Here is a 19447-nt window from a genome sequence, read left to right as displayed (position 1 = left end):
TCTTCCTTTTTTTTTTTTTTTTTCTCAGTTTGGATACCCCATATGTTTGCTGTTTCTGCATTTCTCATGTTTTCCTTCTTCAGTTCCCCTGCCATACCTCATTTACCTTTTCTGATTCTATGGGAGTCAATTTTGCCAAGCCGGCTTTCTCTGCCTACTGCATTTTATGATCATTTGTATGCAGAATGCAATTGATATGAATTAACTAGATCCTAAATATATATCAAATCCAACGTGAGTTTTCAAGTTTGCAAAATTACATCCCTGCCTCTGCTGATCCATCTGTGAGTAGGTACCATATGTCAGTTACTTTATCAGGAAGCTTCAGGGGGATCCATTAGAGAGAGTCCGCAGCATAATTAGAAAAAAGAACATTTGTTTTCCCAGCTGCCCTGTTTTCATCCTTTCTCTTCAAATGTTCTGCTGATTTCAATTAAGCTCACCATAGATGTGCCAGCCTGGTGAACCTGGGGAACTAATTGCTTTAAAACTTAATATCTTGCTTGCAAGGTGCATTTTCTTCAGTTGGTCCAGCTGTAATCTCGAACTTCTCAAGGGATGCTGTCACAAAATACTGCCTTGCTGTTGGGCAGCTCTGTAGTCCACAGGCAAGACAGCACCAAACCTCAGCAAACCCCCAGGATGTGCTGTTTGGGAAGGACCCTGTCACACACAACGGTGGCCAGAGGTTCCCCTCTAGCCCCGCTGGTGTCCACCTGGGTGCTTGACAGGCTGTGGGGGACAGAAGAAAATCCCCATCCAGCTCTTGAACCATGTTGTACTGGTGATGTCCTGGGCTGACTGTCCTCCCCAGCCAGGAGTGACCTGGGGTGTTGCAGGACCTGGAGCTGCCCAGTAGTTCCCTCTGCCCAGGTTGGTGACCACCATGGTGGTTCCCATTTCCCAGCCCAGTCGAGGAGAGGCAGTGGATGCCTCACAGACATCCTGGCAAGGCACGGGGCACTGAGTTCAGCCACAAGATGAATATTTATCAGCTCATTTTCACTCCTTTTCTTGTCAAAGGGGAGAAGCATGTGCATAAAACGTTTTATTTCATTAGGGAGTTCTTTTGTTTGTAGAGGTCACTCTCTGTTTACAGTAGAGAAAGCAAGGGCAAAATGTGCATTTGCTTTAGGAGCACAAAGTGATGGGGTTCACAGAGCTCATCTTGCAGCCTTGGCTGGTCTAAAATAAGCTCTGCTGCCTCCTGAGATGAATTTATCCTTAATATGGTGAGTGTGGTTGTGACAGAGAAGCAAACTTCTTGCCCTGAGGCTTGCTGTGCTCTGCTGGACACTTTGGTGCCAGCTCACAAGGTGTCTAGGAGATCATCCTGAGCCATTGTGTCCCATTCAGCCCTCCACAAGAAACCTCAGCAGAGCTTGAAGGACGGTCTGGGGGATCAGATGTGTCCACACAAGCTGGAAATAACTAATGACATGTGTAAGCAGATGAGACCATGCCATAGTGGCAACGGTATGTCTTTGCCCATCAGCCTCCCACTGCATGGTAGTGTGCCATCTTCACCTGCTCTTGCTTCGTCTGAAGGCCTTAGTTTCCAGCTAAGTTGGAGGTGAAGTAGGCACTGAGGAGGGTGAAGAGGGTTAAGTCCGGTGGAATGGGATGAGTAGCTGGTGTATAGGGGAGCTGTGCTGCTCAGCCGGAGCATCCCTCCCAGAGGGACTCAAACCATTAACCTCACCAATTTTTCTGGCCTCCTCCTTTTTCTTAGGTGAGATAGCAACATCCCAACAAGCAGAAGCACTCTGTGTAGCCGAATTTGTAGTGCTTAGTGCTTGAATTTTGCCTGTCTGTCCACAAGCCATTCTTGTTTGGAAGCAATTTGTCCTGTGTGTTCCCCCAGCTCAGGTGCATTGAAATGTTCTCTGCTTTTCCCTGCTTCTCTTCTGTATCAGTTTTTCTAACAGTTTGCATATCCCAACAGCTCTAGCATCCGTGACATGTTTTAGAGCAATATCAAGTTTAGCGTTGCTTTCCCAGGTCAGGCTCTTACTGGAGAAAATCCCGTAGGAAGATGTGTCTTTATGCCTTGGGATCTCCAGAGAGCTTAGCAATGAGATAGATACACAGTGCCAGGAGTGCCTTCTTTTTATTTAATTAAAGTACATGGAGTTCAGCTGCCAATACGCAAGTTTTGTTCTTTTTCACTTCTTAGCCTAATTACCTAACTCTGGAGGTCCATGAGGAAATAAGGGAGGAAAAGTTATTTAGCCAAAGGGAGTCAATAGATTCAACTGATTAAATAAGTCATGGTGCCTAGTAGCCACTTGATTTCCATGTATTGCCTGCAAGGATGTCAGGAATACTGAACAAAGTTTAATTTCATGGGGTCTAACTGTTTAAAACTGGAGTAAGGATTCTAGAGATGTCCCACAGAAAACACCAGTGTGTTCTAATGACACAATGCCAGATTTCAGCTTATTTCTAGAACAGACACACGGTGGTTGCTCGCTGCTTGTCCCAGGTTGCCAGAGCAGCTCTCACCGGGGGAAGCAGAGCAGGATGCCTCACTCCCCTGTGCTCTCAATTGAGTTTCCTCGTGCAATTTACAGCTGGATTACGTGGAGCCAGTGGAAATCAAATATTTATAAAATCATATTTAACTCATTACCTCATGTTTCAGTTAAGAATTTTGAGACCAAACAGTAACTCTGACTTTGAAGAGGTTTGTCAATGCCTGGCAACACAATGATGTGGGCCAGCAATAAAAGCAGTCAATCATAAGTAACTGAATTTCATCAGGGTGGTGTGTAAATATAATTAAAACTTCAGAGAGCTCAAATAAACATCAGACTCTTGATGAGTTAGTCCAGCCAGGTGCAGCAAGAGAAATTAGCAAAGCTGAAGTTGCTGTGTGGCGTTGGAGACTTGCCTCTGTTGACCAAAGGGTTTGTAGACTTGGCATGGGGCATGTGGTGCAAGACTCCATGCTGGGTTTCTGCTGGTGTGTGCTGTGTGAGTGAAGGCACATGCTACTGTGTGAAGGCTGAGACCTCAGCGAGACCCTCATTTAACATTAGCCTGGATTTTATACACCGTGTCTTCCACTGGGGTGTTCTTAGAAGTGATGCTAAGTGTGAGTGTCACTCAGAGCCTCTGCTAAGGATAAGGGTCCACCAGCAAAAGTGCTTTTTTGGAGGCAAGCATATTGTACAGTGAGCTGTTCTGAGAAAGGAAAGGGTATTTCATGGGTGCGCAATGCCCTGATCTCCCTGGTTTAAATGAGCTGGGAGCCTCTCCTGGTGTTCCAGAATAACTTCTCTTCATCTCACCCTTTGCATTTCTGTATCCCTCACTCCTACTGTAGGCCATTGGACGCCCACACATGCCTGCCTACTGGTCTCTTGGGTTTCACCTCTCCCGGTGGGGTTATGGCAACATTGATACTCTGAAGGAAACCGTCGATCGCATGCACCGCTATGATATCCCATACGTAAGTATGAATTTTTCATTGTGTATGCTAATTTTACAATCCAAAATGAGTTGAGCAAAATTATAACAGAGGGAAAGTGATTATCCTGCAAAGAGAATTGTAGAATAAAAGGATGTTCATAATCTTATGTAGTGGTTTCGCATGTAATATCTTCATAATGCTTAAAAGAACATTTAAAGTGGGCTTTGAACACGAGGTTTAAGTGCTGCTCTTGGCTGCATAGCAGGCGATTCTGGTGTGGATTTACTGTTATGCAGCGAGAGGTGCTAGCATTTAGAAAATAAATTATGGTACTTCTGATGCATATCACCAAACTGCCAAACAGTTGCCGAGCTAGGACTTCTACATTTCCATTTTGTCCATTGCTATCCTGTAAGTTTATAGGAGCTGAATTTGGCCTGACAATTATTTACAATTATTACAGCCAATCTCTTAGGTTTCATTTCATATGTTAGTTACCTTTTAGAAACATAGTTGCATACATTCTGATTTTCCATATCAGATGTGTCAATCATAGAATCGTATAATAGTTTGGGTTGGAAGGGACCTTTAAAGGTCATCTAGTTCAACCCCCCTGCCATGAGCAGGGACACCTTCAACCAGATTAGGTTGCTCAGGGCCCCCTCCAATGGCCTTGAATGTTGCCAGGGATGGGGCATCTGCCACCCCTCTGGGCAACCTGTTCCAGTGTTTCACCACCCTCATCATAATAAAAAAATCTTCCTTATATCTAGTCTGAATCTACCCTCTTTTAGTTTAAAACCATTACTCCTTGTCCTATGGCAACAGGCCCTGCTAAAAATTCTGTCCCCATCTTTCTTATAAGCCCCCTTTAAGTACTGAAAGGCTACAACAAGGTCTCCCCAGAGCCTTTTCTTCTTCAGGCTGAACAATCCCAGCTCTCTCAGCCTGTCCTCACAGGCTAGATATTCCCTCTGATCTTTTTTGTGGTTCTCCTCTGGATGAAGTACTTACGTAATGTTTACTTTTTAAATGTTTAGGATGTCCAACATTTTGATATTGACTACATGGAACGTCGCTTGGACTTCACCTATGATAAAGTGAATTTTGCAGGTCTGCCAGAGTACCTCAAACAGCTGAAGAAGGAAGGAATGCACAATGTCCTGATTCTGGTAAATTATCAATATTACTAATTATTTCTCCATTTATAAGAACTATTTGCATCCTAGTGTTCATAGCAGTATCTAGGTGCTAATGCACACATGCTATTGTAACAGATTTTCCATTTTTGTCATTTGTTGAGAAGAGCTGAGGAACAATTTCTCACAGATTTCATATTTAAATTTGTTGCATTTATCAGATATCTGTGTACCAGCACCATCACTGTATCATAACATTGATTCTCTTTCACCTTTCCCACTCAGTTATGAGAAATTCTGCCTCTGTTCAGGACTGAGTTTAGATATGATTGCTTTAATGTAATTCTTTTCCAGAAAAAAGCACCAAATTATTTTAGTACACAGACAAAAATAGTAGAATAGTGGAAAATATCTATTCTACTCTGGAGGGCTAGTACCTACAGTTCGTGTTACCTTATGTTTACTTTTAATCTAAATTAACGTAAGGGAAGTTTGTTTGCATGAAAATTGGTGGTAAATGTATGTTGAGCCTCTAACCAAAATTGATGTATGACCCAATGAATGAATTTGGGCAGAAGTGAAAATTGCTCTTCTCTCTAGCAAGTTCCCACAGGTTCCCTTGCTCTGGAGTTACTTTTTCTCACAGTGGCTAATTGAGTGTCAATGGTGGCAAGGAAATTGGACAACAGACATTCAAGTAAAGTTCTTGATAGATGCATAAGACCTGTCCCAGCACAGGCTGGGACAGTCACACCACCTGCAAAGGATCAGGATGGGAATGCTCAGGAGCACAGGACCTGGAGCAGTGCACCTGGGTGTGAAGCATCGCCGCAGAGAAGAGAGGTGTAATTTGTTCTCCGTAGCCCCTAAGGACAGGATAAGAAGAAAAGTGTTTTAAATTGCAGCTGAAAAGATTTAAGGTAGACATTAAGGTAAAGCTATCTGCCTGCAGGGCCAGCTGAGCAGGGAGCTGCCTGCCCGGGGTCCCTCCTCAAGTCAGTGTTGTCAACGGGTCCGGCAGATTCATCAGGGATGGGTCAGGCTGCGCTGACCCACAGGGAAGGAGAAGGAGACAGTCCCACAGAGTCCCTCTCAGGACTTTTTGCTGTAATTGCAGTCATCTATTTTCGAGCCTAAATGGTCAGCTTACACCATCCATTTGGGTGCTACTATTCTTATTTACCTCAAACTGCCAGTCTCTCATCCTTCTGCTTTCCTGATATACTTACTCGAACAAGCGTATTCTCCCTCAGCCGGTTTTTGCTAGGCTAAACAAACTGAAATATATTATTCTCTTTTTATCGGGGGAGTTCTTCAGATCTCATTGTAGTAGCTCTCTCCCACATGTGCCCCAGTTTGAATGCATTTCCCTGTGTAGCAAATTTCACAGCACTCCAGGTGATGCTCCCACAGTGATTGGATAATGGCAGAAATATTTCCTTCTTTCTTGTAAAAATTGTCTTGTGTGCCAAAACCCTGCATCACATTTACCTACATTATATTGGTGGCTCATACTAGTAAGGAGAACAATTAATCCAGGTGAATCACAATGGACAGGCCACTAATGTTGACAGGCTCTAAGTTGATCCAGTCTTTTTAAAATAAGGGCCGTGTTCCTCATCTTGTCATGGGGGTCCTGTCAAAGGCCTGTGAGAAGAGAGACTGAATAGCAGAGTCTGAAATTGTGGGACCATTCCTCTTTCACTTGTGGTAGTGTATCAAATGTTTACTGGAGTCAAGACAACAGAGAGCTACTGCAGTTTCCTCATCTAAAAATCACACTATCTTGTCAAGTAGATAGATTAACTCAGAAATGCCTCCCTGGCCCTATTTTTTTCTCCACAATTTGTTGTAAAGCTTAGCATATGACAGAGGATGGACCAGTCAGCACCACTGATACCCGTATCCGTGTTTTCTTTTTAAAATACAGTTATAAGGTTTGCTGGTTTTCAGTCTGATTTTTTTTTTTTTTGTAGTTTTGTTAATAATACCTACTCTGTATTTAGTACTGGCCTAATCTTCACTTTGTTGTACTATAATTGAATTTGCTGCTAGGAATCTCAAACAAAACCACACAGCCCAAGTGATCAATTACATATTGATAATGGAAATAGCAGCTTATACAGTGAGCGCTATTTGCCTACATTCCCATGGAGGTCCCAGTTCTTCTGCAGCTGTAAATCACGAGAAGCTCCAGGGTGCAGCCTTGAAAACAGTTTCCATTAGTGGAGGTCCAAGGCATAGAGTTTAAACAGTAACAGATTACTAAATCACTCTGATGGAGGGCCACTTCAAGACAAAAATAGTCCAAAATTAACTGGATACATCATAGTAAATAACTAACCAAGCGGTAGATGAGCACATGTGCTGTCAGGACTGAGTGCTCTTTCCAGCTATTAGGCATTTCAGGCTCCTTATATCCTCAATACTGCTCTAAAAATTATCTCATCTGTTAGAGCTGTAACATTAAATACCACTTGCCTATTTATTGCTTTTTCTCAAGGAAGTTTGCGAGACATGAATATATCAGGTAAATACCATGAGTTTGGGGTGGCTTCTTCCTATACACACTCTTGCCATTCAGTAAATACATGGTAGTCATGCCTTTTTCATCAAAGTTAGGATGGCTTGGGTTGTTTTGCTCTTGCTGTTGCTAAGAAGATACAAGCAAGCAGTTCAGTGGGTGAGCTAAGTTATCTTCTGACTTGTGAGTTTAACATCAACCACATTTTTGAAGCTCTTTCAGTTTCTCAGATGGTGGATGATAGAGCAGTGCAAGGAGCTGTTACATTAATCTAAATTCAGCTGTTGTAACAACAATTCTTAACTCATGCAGTGAGCTAATAGGAATCCAGATAGGAAGCCCTTCTTTCCTTCTTCCACTAACCTGTAACTAAGGACTGTCTTCTGCTCTAGTTCTTCAGGTAAGCTTGTGAAAAAGAGCAAAAGCTGATCCAGTTTGTCCTTCATTTTTTAAAAGCCAATGGGAAGTATAGGTTGCACTGGTAGTGAAGTTTTCTATTTTCTCTTTAGTACAGTTGGTCTTTCGTACTGGTGCTGATATTTCTATCAAACTCTGACTCTATTAGCATTCTTTAGTGATGTAAAGCATTCCCATAAGTTCAGTCGGGAGCTGGAACAGTGTGAAGGGTTTCATTCCCAAGTGACAGCAAAGCCATGCTAACTGCAATGAAGGCAAGCGTAATCCAGTTTGATACTGAAAGAACAATTTTCTATTTAGATTCCCTTTGAGTAGTGACAGTACTGAGCGAGTTCCCCAAGTGTAGCAGATTGTTGCCTCTTTCACGATGATTTCAGGAAATGGGCTCTGATTGCGGTCACTTTGTCATGTAAAACCTCTAGTAGATGGATTTGGGGGAGATGGGTTCAGTCCTCCCCATCTCAGACCACTGTAGTCACAAGCAAAGTGCAGATCCTAACAGCCAGCAGTATTAACACTGGTAACCTGCTGAGGATGGGACCCGAACTCGGTTGTGCCACCACCTCTGGGGTGGCTGCACCATCAGTAAGTCCAGTCCCCATGCTTGCATCCAAAGCTGAGAGCCCTCTGTGCCTGTGGTCACCTTGATAATAGCATGACCCCATTATCAGAGTCTCTAAATACAGTCCTTCAGCACTTCTCTCTCCTGATCTCTTTCAGAGGCCACCTCCATTTAAGGGAAATTTTGTCTAAGAGTGTCAGTACTTGGTCATCATTATTGCGCTGAATAATGTGGGTGCTTCAGCTGAGTCAGAACAAAAATATTCTTTAGAAACAAAGAAAGTAGTTCCAAAAGTAACAATGACTACAGCGTAAAATGATAAACATCATTACTGAAGAGGAGCTTTAATGAAAGACGTTGCAAACCTTCCATTAAATCACACTAAAAAATAAAAACATCTAGGAATGACATGAGTGACAAATTACTTAATAGCAACGTGCTTACAATTCAAAATAACGCTTGATAGCTTTAACATTTTAAAGTCCAGCTGTATGAGCTGTAGAGACTAAAATTTCCAGGGATGAGTTTTTATGGATGTGTGTCAAAATCTATGTTTGGGGCTACAGGTAGAAGTGCATCAGCCAGGATAAGTGGAGGGTGCCCCCAGCTCTCAGGGCAGTGAGTTTGAGTTGAGGTCCCTCAGCACCTTCTCTCCAAGAGCTGCTAAAAAGATGAGTTTGGGAAGATTTAACAGACGTGAACTTCCTCCCCAGCAAACAACCCATGAATGCACGAGAGGGTTTTGTTCTCTTTAGGATGATACTAAACCTGCATAATATATTAGATTTATGCACTGGAATAACCTTTCAGCAGAAGGAAACCAGAAGTTTGGATTAGGAGTAGCTAATTAAGTTGACTTCTTCCAGCCTTCAAGTCCCTTGAGAGACATCTTTCCCACAATTATAAGATAATTATTGCAGATGGACAGTTTTCTCTTTTCCAAAGCTGAACTATTAAACAAGTTAAAAAAGGTAATGGACACCTATGCTCTTTATGGAGGTGACGCTGGAGCATGATAGTTAAAACTGAACAGAATTTTGCACTTAAGGTAGGGATTTAGCAGAGGTTTTTGGTTTTGAGGCAGGGAAGAATACACTTTCCTCACCAGGGTTATAGCTATCAGAGGGCTTACGAGTAAATCAGGCAATTAATTTTTGGTATTAAAATAAAGTTTAAAACATCCCTTTAAAGAAATTTACCTTTTGGGATCAGACTTTTTTTTTTTTTGTTCTTAAGACGTTTATTAGTTAGACTTCTATCACATTTTAATTCAAGTTCATTTAAATTATTGCACAAGCTATAAGTGAATGGAAGAATTTTTTTGGTATGGAAGAAGTGGTGTTTTTCTCCATTGTGTTTCATAACTGAAAGGTTTTGCCTTAAGCGGAACCTGAGGGAATAACATTTTCTAAGAGAAAAGTAAAGAATTCCCTTCTTCTAAAATGGCTGTAATCTTCCTCTTTTCTAAATAACACGAAGCAGATAGCTGCTCCCAATTAAGGACATATTGCAAAGCGCACTTATTTCCTGCTGAGAAGAGTTGAATAGTATCTCTTCATTCACTGGTATCTCAAAGTATTCCTAACTTTATTACTTACTGACAAGGGGGCCTCCATCTTCTCCAGGAACAGACTAGGCTTCCTTTCGATGAGCTTGGTGGCTACGGATGGCCATCCTGAGGCAGAGAACCTGGTGGTGTCAATGCCACTGGCAGCAATGGGAGGTGGTGACCGCCCAAGCAGTGACAGGGGCAGCAAGGACGAGTTATGGGGTGTAAAATGCTGTGGCCTTCATGCCAGAGGGGAACAGAGACATATCGCCCTAGGAGCAGGCATACAGGAGTTGGGTTACTCTGTACCAGACTGGCATAAAACATCCTTGTCTGACATTGGATCTGACGGGAGAGCTAGTGAGGTCCTTTTGAGGTTGGATGCTTCAATCCCCTTGAGAAGTTTTAGTTATTCCAGCACCAAGCTGTTGATGCTGAGGCAACTGGAATGAGGATTGCCTTGGGGGAACCCAGAAGTGTCCAAGTGTGGGAATGCCCAGTGTGGCACCCTGGTCTGCCAAGTAGAGACCTTGTAGAGAGGCACCAAAATCTAGTGCCTCTCTAAAACCATTTTAACATAGAAAGTCTCATAAAAAAATAAACATGAGGTTATTTAATAATTTCACATCACTTTTGCCTTATACAAGAAACACAACACATCTTTAATGACTTTTCTTAAATTATTATGTGCTCTCAACTTTTATTAAATTTTAATGCTGTTTTCTTCCAATATTATTGCAATCTGCATTAAGAACATCATCCAAATTTTTCTAAAATATACAAATAGAAAAGTAATTTTTACCTTTGGGATTTCGATAATGGAAATGTAATCTCTGTTTTCAGGACCCTTTCATAACTAAGGATGAGGAACCAGGCACTTACAGGCCTTATGAACTTGGACAGGAGATGGGAGTCTGGGTGAACAACTCTGATGGTGTAACTCCTGCTGTTGGAAAGGTTGGTTTATTAAATTCTCTCATGCATTTGGTCTAGTGCTGCTTCAAAGTGATGAAGCAGCTGTGTAGCAGAAATGAGAAGATAATGAGTTGTCTTACCTGTGAATTCTAGGCCTGGCCCCCTGGAGACTCAGTGTTTCCTGACTACACCAACCCCAGGACAGTTGAGTGGTGGACCCAGCTGTGTCTGGAGCTTAAGGATGTCCTTGACTACGATGGGATCTGGATTGTACGTCTCATTATATTTGCCCTCCCTTCTTTAAAAAAAAAAGAAAATGAGGGTTTTGACATGTGTCTTATTATCTTTATTAAAGGATATGAATGAACCATCCAATTTCATGGCAGGCCAGCTTCCTGGATGTGCTGCTAATGATATCAATAACCCTCCCTTCATTCCGAGTAAGTAAAGTTTTCTTGATTTTTTTTTTTTTTTTTTTTTTAATCCTGGATAGGTTATTTCTTAGAAAAAAAATCCACCCTCTCATTTTTCTTCTTTCCCTGCCTGTTCTGCGTGTTCAGTTACATATTGGTTCAGGAGCCCATTGGCTCAGCTTTCCTCTTTCTAAGCCACTGTCCTCTGTCATGTGGCCTGCCTTGTAGCAGGACTAGAAAAATGGCCTTCCCTGCCATTCTCTGAGCAACTGGTCTGAGAAAAGGTAAGGCACCTATATACTGTAACTCAGCTACAGATTTATGGAAGGAGTAACCCTTCTGCCTTACCATCCCCACTGCTAGTCCCAGGGATAGGCAGTCTTCGCCTATTCCACAAACCATGATAAGGAAGATGTATCTCCCTGATGCCTTAATTCAGTATCTTTTGCTTCTCTTAGGAAAGAAGTTTCCACTGCCTTACTAGAAATGGGCTAAAAATAAGTTTAAAAAGTGCCAAAGCCTATGTGAGACTGATAGGAATGGGAACACCTCTTCCAGTAGCCGTGTTAATGACATGCTCATTCTTCCCCAGGAAGCCATGAGTACTTACAATTAGTGCCAGTGGTCCTGGCAATTAATCCAGCCGACATTTCCCCAGGAAAGCCCGACTGCCAGAGCAATGCTAATATGCAGCAGGATGTTGATGCATAAATGAGTTATTGACAGTGAAGTATTGGAAATGTCCCCATTTTTCCTTCAGGCTGTTGTACTGTCATCTGAATTCTTCATTTTATTTATTAAATCTCATTTCTTTTCACGCCGGATGCAAGAAAAACATAAACATAACCAATGCATAACAAAATATTGTAAAAAGATTGTAAATTATTGAAACCAGAAGCAGAGCTTTTAATTATGAATTTGGTGTTTATTCTCTTTGTGGGGAAACCGCTGATTGTAACTGTTGCATGCTGGCCCTGTGGGTCTTGTCATTGAGCAAAGCTCATGAACTGATGAGACATTTCCACCTTTGCCTTAAGTTACTTCCATTTTTGTCAGCATTCAGAGCTGCAAAAGAAGGTGTGAAACTTTGGGGAAGGTGGCCAAAATGGCAGGGCTCCCTTTACTCTCACGAATAAAGGACTGAGGGACAGACACATAAAGAGGTTTCTGAGCCACGAAGCTGAGCTTTGCGGCAACTAGCATTGAAGTCTGAGGCATTACAGAGGAGTCAGAGACCTAGATGTCTACATGACAAGGGAGGACAATGAGCAATACTGAAGACAGGTGTGTTTTGAGCCCAGTTTCTCTCTCTGGCTTGCTCCTTCTCATGCACGTATGCACCTACTTCTGCTTGCGACTCACAATGTTGGTCTCCCTTCTGCAGACAGGAGCCTTAGGCATTTTTTTGAAGGTGTAGGAGATCTGTTTTCAAACTAGCATTCGAGGGCTTTCTTTTATATTCTACTTTATGCCAACATTTTGCATGCCCTTGACCGTCCAAGCCCTTGACCGTCCAAGCCCTTGACTATCCAAGCCCTTGACCGGTGTAGGTGTGACGTGGGACCCAAGCTGCTTAGTCCAACAAGGTGTTAGGACCTTCTTGGAGCTGGCAAGGGTTTGGAGTTTCACTGTTGCCTTAGGTGACTGAATCTGTGCAAGTCCCAATCTCAGCACCCAAGGTTTTTTGTCCCTGTAGCTTTCAGCCTCCCCATCTAAATTACAACCACGATTACACATAACCGTGGTTTAAACTTCTAAAAGCAGATGTCCTTCAAATCAATTTTCTATAAAACATTTTATACAAAAGATTGATATGCAATTGTAAAATAATCAGTATTACTGAGGCGGAATACAAAATACTTAGACTAAGAACAAAGCATGAATATTTGACTCATGTGGAAGCATTTTCTTTCATATCCCACCTTGATTTTATGGGGCTAATAATTAAGTGCTGCTGGGACATTAAGTGTCACTTTCCCCAGAACCTTAGTGTCTTCTTCAGAGGCATACCAGTCAAAGTTACCCAAAGTTACCTGGAAATTGCCTATAAATTAAATTATTCTGATGCATATTAGCCACACTGGAGTCTTTGTGGCTAAAAATCCAAACACAAGGATTCCAGCTGTGGTGGCACAGCAGAGCAGAGAGGCTAATGGGGTTTCAGGTACAGAGAAATGCACTTTGTAGTAATGAACTGCAAACATACAGTAACGTGCGATTAGGCAGTGAGATTGCTTGCTCATGGAGAAATATTTACAAAAGTGTGTGCACCTAATTAAGCACGAAAAAGAAGAATATTTGAGAACTTACCTTCTTTCTTTTTCTGAGAGGATTTTACAACATTTTCAACTCCATCTCTAAAAATAAATACCTGACCTGCCCAGTTCCCGCTGAACTTGACATGGCATTTTCATGGAGGTTACCTGCAGAGGATGAGAATCACATTTTCTGCACCAAATGGGCTTTGCCAGCATCTCCTTAATGTGGGATCAAAGACCAGGCAGTCCCAGCACAGCCAATTTATGCCTCATATTGCTTTCCTTGGCTCAGCTAAATGGGTGCTGTGCCAGTGACGTCAGGTCTATCCCTGACTATTACTGAAGGAAAAAAGCTACTACTGAAGGGCAAAGCCTTGACTGCCTGTGACCTGCTGATAGAAAGTTACTGGGTAATCCATCTGCATGTGAATATACCCTTTATAGCCTACCCTTGCTCTCTTCTCTGCAGCCTATGGGGCCATAGCAGATGATACCTTATGAAATGCTACACCTCATGTTTTTTGCCTCCCCGGTACCCCCCGGGCACTCCCCACTCATCGCTCCCAAGGCTGCTTGGGGCTGTGCCATTCGTCCTGCTGTCCTTTAGTCCTAAAAGCCTCAAGGGAAGAGAGGGGCCAGCACGGAGCTTAGGTGTGAATTTTGACGTGATAGGGCAGAATTGTGCTGCCTACCTGCACCCGCAGCTGAGTGATACACAAACTGAGCTCTCGTGATTTCATACAACCATCTAAGTTCCTTGGGCATCTGAAGTTCTGATTTGGGTTTTTTTTTTCTTGCAATATTGTTGCTCTTAAGTAAACTTAGTCATTATGTGAAAGAATACGTAGGTGTATTCTTAATTCAGCAACGCAGACATTTTCTTTCTGGCTGTTACTTACTGAATACATGATATCTGTACAGATGTTTTGAATTATTGGGCATAAAACTTGAAGTGAATTAGCATTGTTTACTCAATCTTCTCACCCTTCCGAGGACAGGTGCCTGTCTGCCAGCAGGGATTCATAGCTACATGTTAACCTCTAATCAGTGCAGGGCTGACACTTTATCACCTGTTCCCCTTACCAAACCCTTTGGTGTTATCACCCCAAACTGAGTAGAAATATGAAGAGATTTGAATCGCAATGTATATAATTTTAAAATGTTTTGTATCATTCCCAGCCATTTCCGATCGTTCCCTGGCCCAAAAGACATTGTGTCCCGACTCCAAGACTTACCTCGGAGAGCACTACAACACACACTCTCTCTTCGGCTGGGCACAGACAGAACCAACCTTCAAGTAAGTTTTCTAAGTATTTCTCAGTAATCTAGGCAGATTTCAGGTGGTTGAAATACATTTTAAAAGCTGCTGATGTTACCTGGGAAGTCTGTAATAGTATCTATTAAGAAACAGCGCCCGTGCTTCATTTGTCATTCAGTAAGAAGTTTTGAGAATAGAGTATCTTGGAAGAAGAAACAGAATCTTCTACTTTTACAATTACTTTTCTTAGCTAAAATCAGGATCTACTTGTAGGACCTAACTCTTCAGCTGCTGCTTTTGTATAACTAGAGCAAGATGTTCCTATCTTCTGCTAAAGCTGCTCACGTGCAGCTGCTGCAGATGCAGCCTTGTGTGGCGTCAAGGGAATTTTTCCATCCCTTCATGACCATGGCTCAAGCAGAGGAATTTCTGTCACTGCAGGATCGAACCGTGCATCTCCCCCATCTGCTTCTGGAGCTGCCTCTTGTTCCTGGCAGGCAATGTTTTGCATTTTGGCTTGGGGCTGAGTCGGTCCGAGAAGGCAGAGTTGCTGTCGGCTAATGTAAAACTAATTTTGCAGCTGGGAAGCACTCAGAATGAGCTTACACAGGCAGACTGTTGCTGTGAAGCTGGAGTGATGGTGGAAAGCTAGCCGTTGGATTAAATCAAGTGGGCAAATCATGCCTTTTCTGGCAGAGATCGAGCTAAAACATAGAGAAGTTTAATACCGCAAGGCAGGAGTCCTTGTGCTGGCTTATTTCAGTATTTAGCACCCATTTTCAGCGGTTGTGTTGTGATAGCACTCAGAGAACCTGGCTAAGTGAGCCTACTTATGGTGCTGATGCACTTGTACTCTACGTGCCAAGCCTGGGGTTAGGGAAGCACTGGGTAAAAGCCAGAAGCAGTTTGCCAGCTCTTGTGGGCCTGGCTGAAGAGCAGTCCAGCTTTTGGGAGAAGGTTCAGAAAGCTCTCAAACCCTTGACCTTGCTGGCTACCCAGCCCACTAGGACACACAGGTCTTAGCATGGGTTTGGGACCCCTGTGCCCCGAGCTCAGCAAAGACCCTCCCATCACTGGTCTCTCCACTGGGATTTGTCTTGGTAACACTTTCTGAATAGAGACTTTGGATTTGCCTGTCTTCTTGAACTTGTTTTTTTAGTCTTATTCAGGCTCTGTGCCAGCAAAGCCAATTGCCTGAGACAAAGCCTGTGAATTTAGCAGGAAAAGCCACGCTTGCCCAGACCAATGCTGTTGGGACCATTACTGCTGCACAGCTCCTTGCAGCCTCCCCCGAGGCTGTGAACCTTCCCCGTTCCTGCAGCACTTGCTCCCAGGGCTCCTTCCAAAAGAAACACATATTTCACTCAGCAAATTGTAGAGACTCCCCCAAGAGAGAACATCACCAAAAGCATAAGCAGAGGCTGGATTTGCTGCAAAGTTGGGAAACTTTGGTGAAGAATTTTTCATGCATATTCATGTGGGTTTCTCAAACGCATTTCTTTCCAAGGCTGGTTGTACACCCTTTCTGCATTCACTCTTCACAAATAATATACTAAATTAAATTACTGACAGGAATATTTAGCAAACCAGCATCAATTGCAGGATATTGGCTGAAAAGGAGTGACAAGTTCATAATCGTATAAAAAACAATTATAAGAATTATTCTAATGCAGCTGGAGAATAGGAAATGTGTCATCTGGCCCATGTCAGATGGCTTGAATTTGGATACATGAAATAGCAGCAATCAGCTTGTGCACAGCTTAACGCCAGGAGTTACTTGCACATGATATTCTGTAAATAATTTCAATCAACAAATACATTTGACAACATTAGGACCTGTTCAGCAATGGTTCACAATAGACTGAAATTTATTCAATAAATTAATTGTTGCAAATTGTTTATGCAGCTCTGGGTCATAGTTGAGTTGATCCGATGTTGCCCTCATTAGCACTTGCATTTGCAAACGGAGCTGAAGACTTCTGCTTCACAACCAGAGGAGAGGGCTCATGCTCAGGGCACTCATGAAATGGCTCCAAAATGCTATTTATGCAAAGCACATGGGGTCTCGTGCAGTTATTTGTCCCAGCAGTGCACCTACAACCCAGAACCAGCAGATCTCAAACGGTTCAAGAATTGCACCTCTTGCTGCATATGGCCCAGGCAGTTAATATGTTTAGGCTTCCATGAAAGCTGTTGGGTAATTTGTGCTTCAGAAATAAATGTTGAATATTTTAAAGGCTTTGTGCTGTTGCAGAACCAAATATTGGCCATTACAAATACCAGTGAAAGAGCTCCTGATCAAATCTCATTAAGGAAAGGGAGAAGGAGATGGATGGTGAACAACAGGATTAATATTTCATTCTAGGATTTCCCAGACAATCTAAGTTGTTGTTGCCCAGATAATATTAAAGCGGAGTTGAATCTGAGTTCCTGCAATATATAATATTGCAATATGTAATTTTGTACGGAGATTATCCTATGCTGAGGAATTTTGTAACAGATTTGTTAATAAGGCATATTGCACTTCCTTGATTCTGGTGATGCAGCAAAATTATTTTCAAAAGGCAAGGCAAAATTAATTACACCACTAATTCTGCAATGAAACCTCATATATCAAACAATGACAGGGAAACAGAGGAAATACTACAAGGATGAGAATAACATTATGAATTATTACATTTTGCTTTATTGATTTCTTTTTTAAGATGTTCAGGTTTTTTTTGATATTTTTAATTTTTTAAATTTTTAATTCCAGGATATTAAAGCTTTATTTGCCAGTAGAAATCACTAAATAAATCCTATGTTGAAAAAAATACATATTATACTGCTTTGTAGGAACCTGTAGGACACTAAATTAAATATTCTAATACAGAAAGGTAATTATGTTTCAATTTTTCAGTTTGAGACACTGTAGAGAATAAATTAGACACAAAGTATTTTTAGGAAGATTAAAAATATCTGAAACAAATTGTTTTGTGGATCAGATAGATCTTAGTTTTTTATTTTGGCCTCTGAGTAGAACTTCCCATTATTTGCTGTTTTGCAGCCACACTTGCACATGACTCGGGACCACAATAATAACTGTTTCATGAATGACACCTCTTCAGATAAAATTGTGAAACCTGAAAGCTCAGGTTTCACTGAATTTCACTGAATTTTTAGAGTTGGAAGGGACCATAGAGATCATCTAGTCCAACTCAAGGTTGATCATATGACTCTTTCAGTTACCATTCTTATTTTTAATGATCTTGTTGCATCTCTTCTCAGTGTTGTCCAGCAGGCGACTGGAAAGCGAGCGTTTGTCTTGAGTCGTTCTACATTTGTGGGCAGTGGAAAGCACGGGGGTCACTGGCTGGGTGACAACTTCTCGCAGTGGAGGGACCTGCGCCTGTCAATCATTGGAGTCCTGGAATTCAACCTCTTTGGCATCCCCTACGTAAGTCCGGTGTCCTTCAGGCAGTTGCTGGCTCATACATAATATCACTTTAAATTAACTCAAATGTTTTCTGAAATAAGCTGCTTGAGATGGCCAGCAGTAACGGCCTCCACAGCGTAAAGAACTGAAGATTAAAAAAAGCTAAATGTCATCAATCTTGGCTGGCTGAAGAGAAACAAAAATAGCACTGTGAGATTCAGATTAAATCACTGCATGCCGTCCAAACCCGATCTCTTTATATTATGTATTCTATCATTGAGGTCCCTTCATACATTTCTGGTTTAGCAAGCTGGGCTGAAGAGTTTGTAGAATTATTGAGGTACAGTCAGATCTTCCACAGTGATATTAATGCTTTAGGAGCCACTGCAATCTCAGTCCCGGAAAAATTTGTATCATTATGGAGCATTCTCATAAAATCATCAGAAATAGATACGTCTTATTTTTCTTAACAAACTTCCATAGTTTCTCATTTTTGGGCTTCAGTCACAATCTCACGCACTTATCCAATGTTTTTATTTTTTCTTTAGATTGGTGCTGATATCTGTGGGTTTAACCATAACACCACCTACGAACTCTGCTTGCGCTGGATGCAGCTTGGCTCTTTCTATCCATTTTCCAGAAACCACAATGCAGAGGGAAATATGGTAAGTCAAGGAAGTTACACACAGCTGTAGTCTATGATTATGGTAATGACGATGGTGATTTTTATTACTTTCTCAGAAATTAACCTGCCATTCTCAGGTAAACTGCAGCGGCAGGTGAAAAGGAGTGCTGCAGAGAGAGCAGAAATTACACAGTGAAGTGTAAATTTTTTCCATCCGTAACATAAAGATTACAGAGAAACACTGAAAAATATGTAGTATGTACCATCCAAAAGCCATGCAGAAATGTGTGCTGTGTGATTTGAATGACAGAAAACCGTCTTCCTATGCTGTTGTTAAGACTCATCCCCTACACCTTTTACCTCCTGAAGCCCAGGCTTTATTTAAGAGCCAGTGAGCATCAGCACATTTTCCTACTCCCTTGTTTACTTCAATTTTTGTTTCTGTACTTCTGCAACTATAATAGGTATTGCAGAAAAGGGAGAGAGGGCATTACATATATATATGTGTGTATATATATATATATATATATATATGTATATCTCCTTGCTGTTTAAAAGCAAGTTACAGGCAAATGTCACGGTTAGAAACTCCAGACAGACATGGGAGAACTCCAAGGAGAGACACTGACAGCAACAGCAATTATCAGCCAAGAAGCACAAAGACTGAAAAAGGCCAATGAGCCCATGAGAAGGATGAAAAAGTTCAGTCTCAGTCCAGACCTTTGCCATGGCTTCCATTTATTGTGAAGCCCTTTCAAGACTTGTCAGATAGAAAAAAGTATCAGGTTGTTTCTAACTAGGAACAGTTTGAAGGTCTTGCAGCCTTTGTAAGTTCACTGTGCTTATCTGCAACCGTGATGAAATGGTTCTGTTAGTTCAACAAGTGTCTTTTCTTTTTTTTCAATCTGTAAACTGATCCATTTAACATTTAATTCCAGAGCTCAGGTTGTTAGCTTG

General features: G+C 41.9%; 1 protein-coding gene across 1 annotated transcript in view; it reads left to right on the top strand.

Annotated features, from left to right (window-relative positions):
• The window catches only part of LOC106901034 (maltase-glucoamylase, intestinal-like), a 60698-nt gene that overhangs the window by 21065 nt on the left and 20186 nt on the right, over positions 1 to 19447 (top strand). The window contains exons 8-15 of the mRNA XM_014963360.1: positions 3329 to 3454; positions 4456 to 4587; positions 10450 to 10563; positions 10675 to 10791; positions 10877 to 10961; positions 14372 to 14489; positions 17718 to 17886; positions 18414 to 18530. Of these exons, the coding sequence (XP_014818846.1) occupies positions 3329 to 3454; positions 4456 to 4587; positions 10450 to 10563; positions 10675 to 10791; positions 10877 to 10961; positions 14372 to 14489; positions 17718 to 17886; positions 18414 to 18530 (978 nt within the window). The remainder of the gene's footprint in view (positions 1 to 3328; positions 3455 to 4455; positions 4588 to 10449; positions 10564 to 10674; positions 10792 to 10876; positions 10962 to 14371; positions 14490 to 17717; positions 17887 to 18413; positions 18531 to 19447) is intronic.

The sequence above is a fragment of the Calidris pugnax genome, unplaced genomic scaffold (assembly GCF_001431845.1).
Source record: "Calidris pugnax isolate Ruff unplaced genomic scaffold, ASM143184v1 scaffold44, whole genome shotgun sequence".
Taxonomy (NCBI): domain Eukaryota; kingdom Metazoa; phylum Chordata; class Aves; order Charadriiformes; family Scolopacidae; genus Calidris; species Calidris pugnax.
The sequence above is the reverse complement of the archived record's forward strand: the minus strand, read 5'-3'. Positions and strand labels throughout refer to the sequence as shown.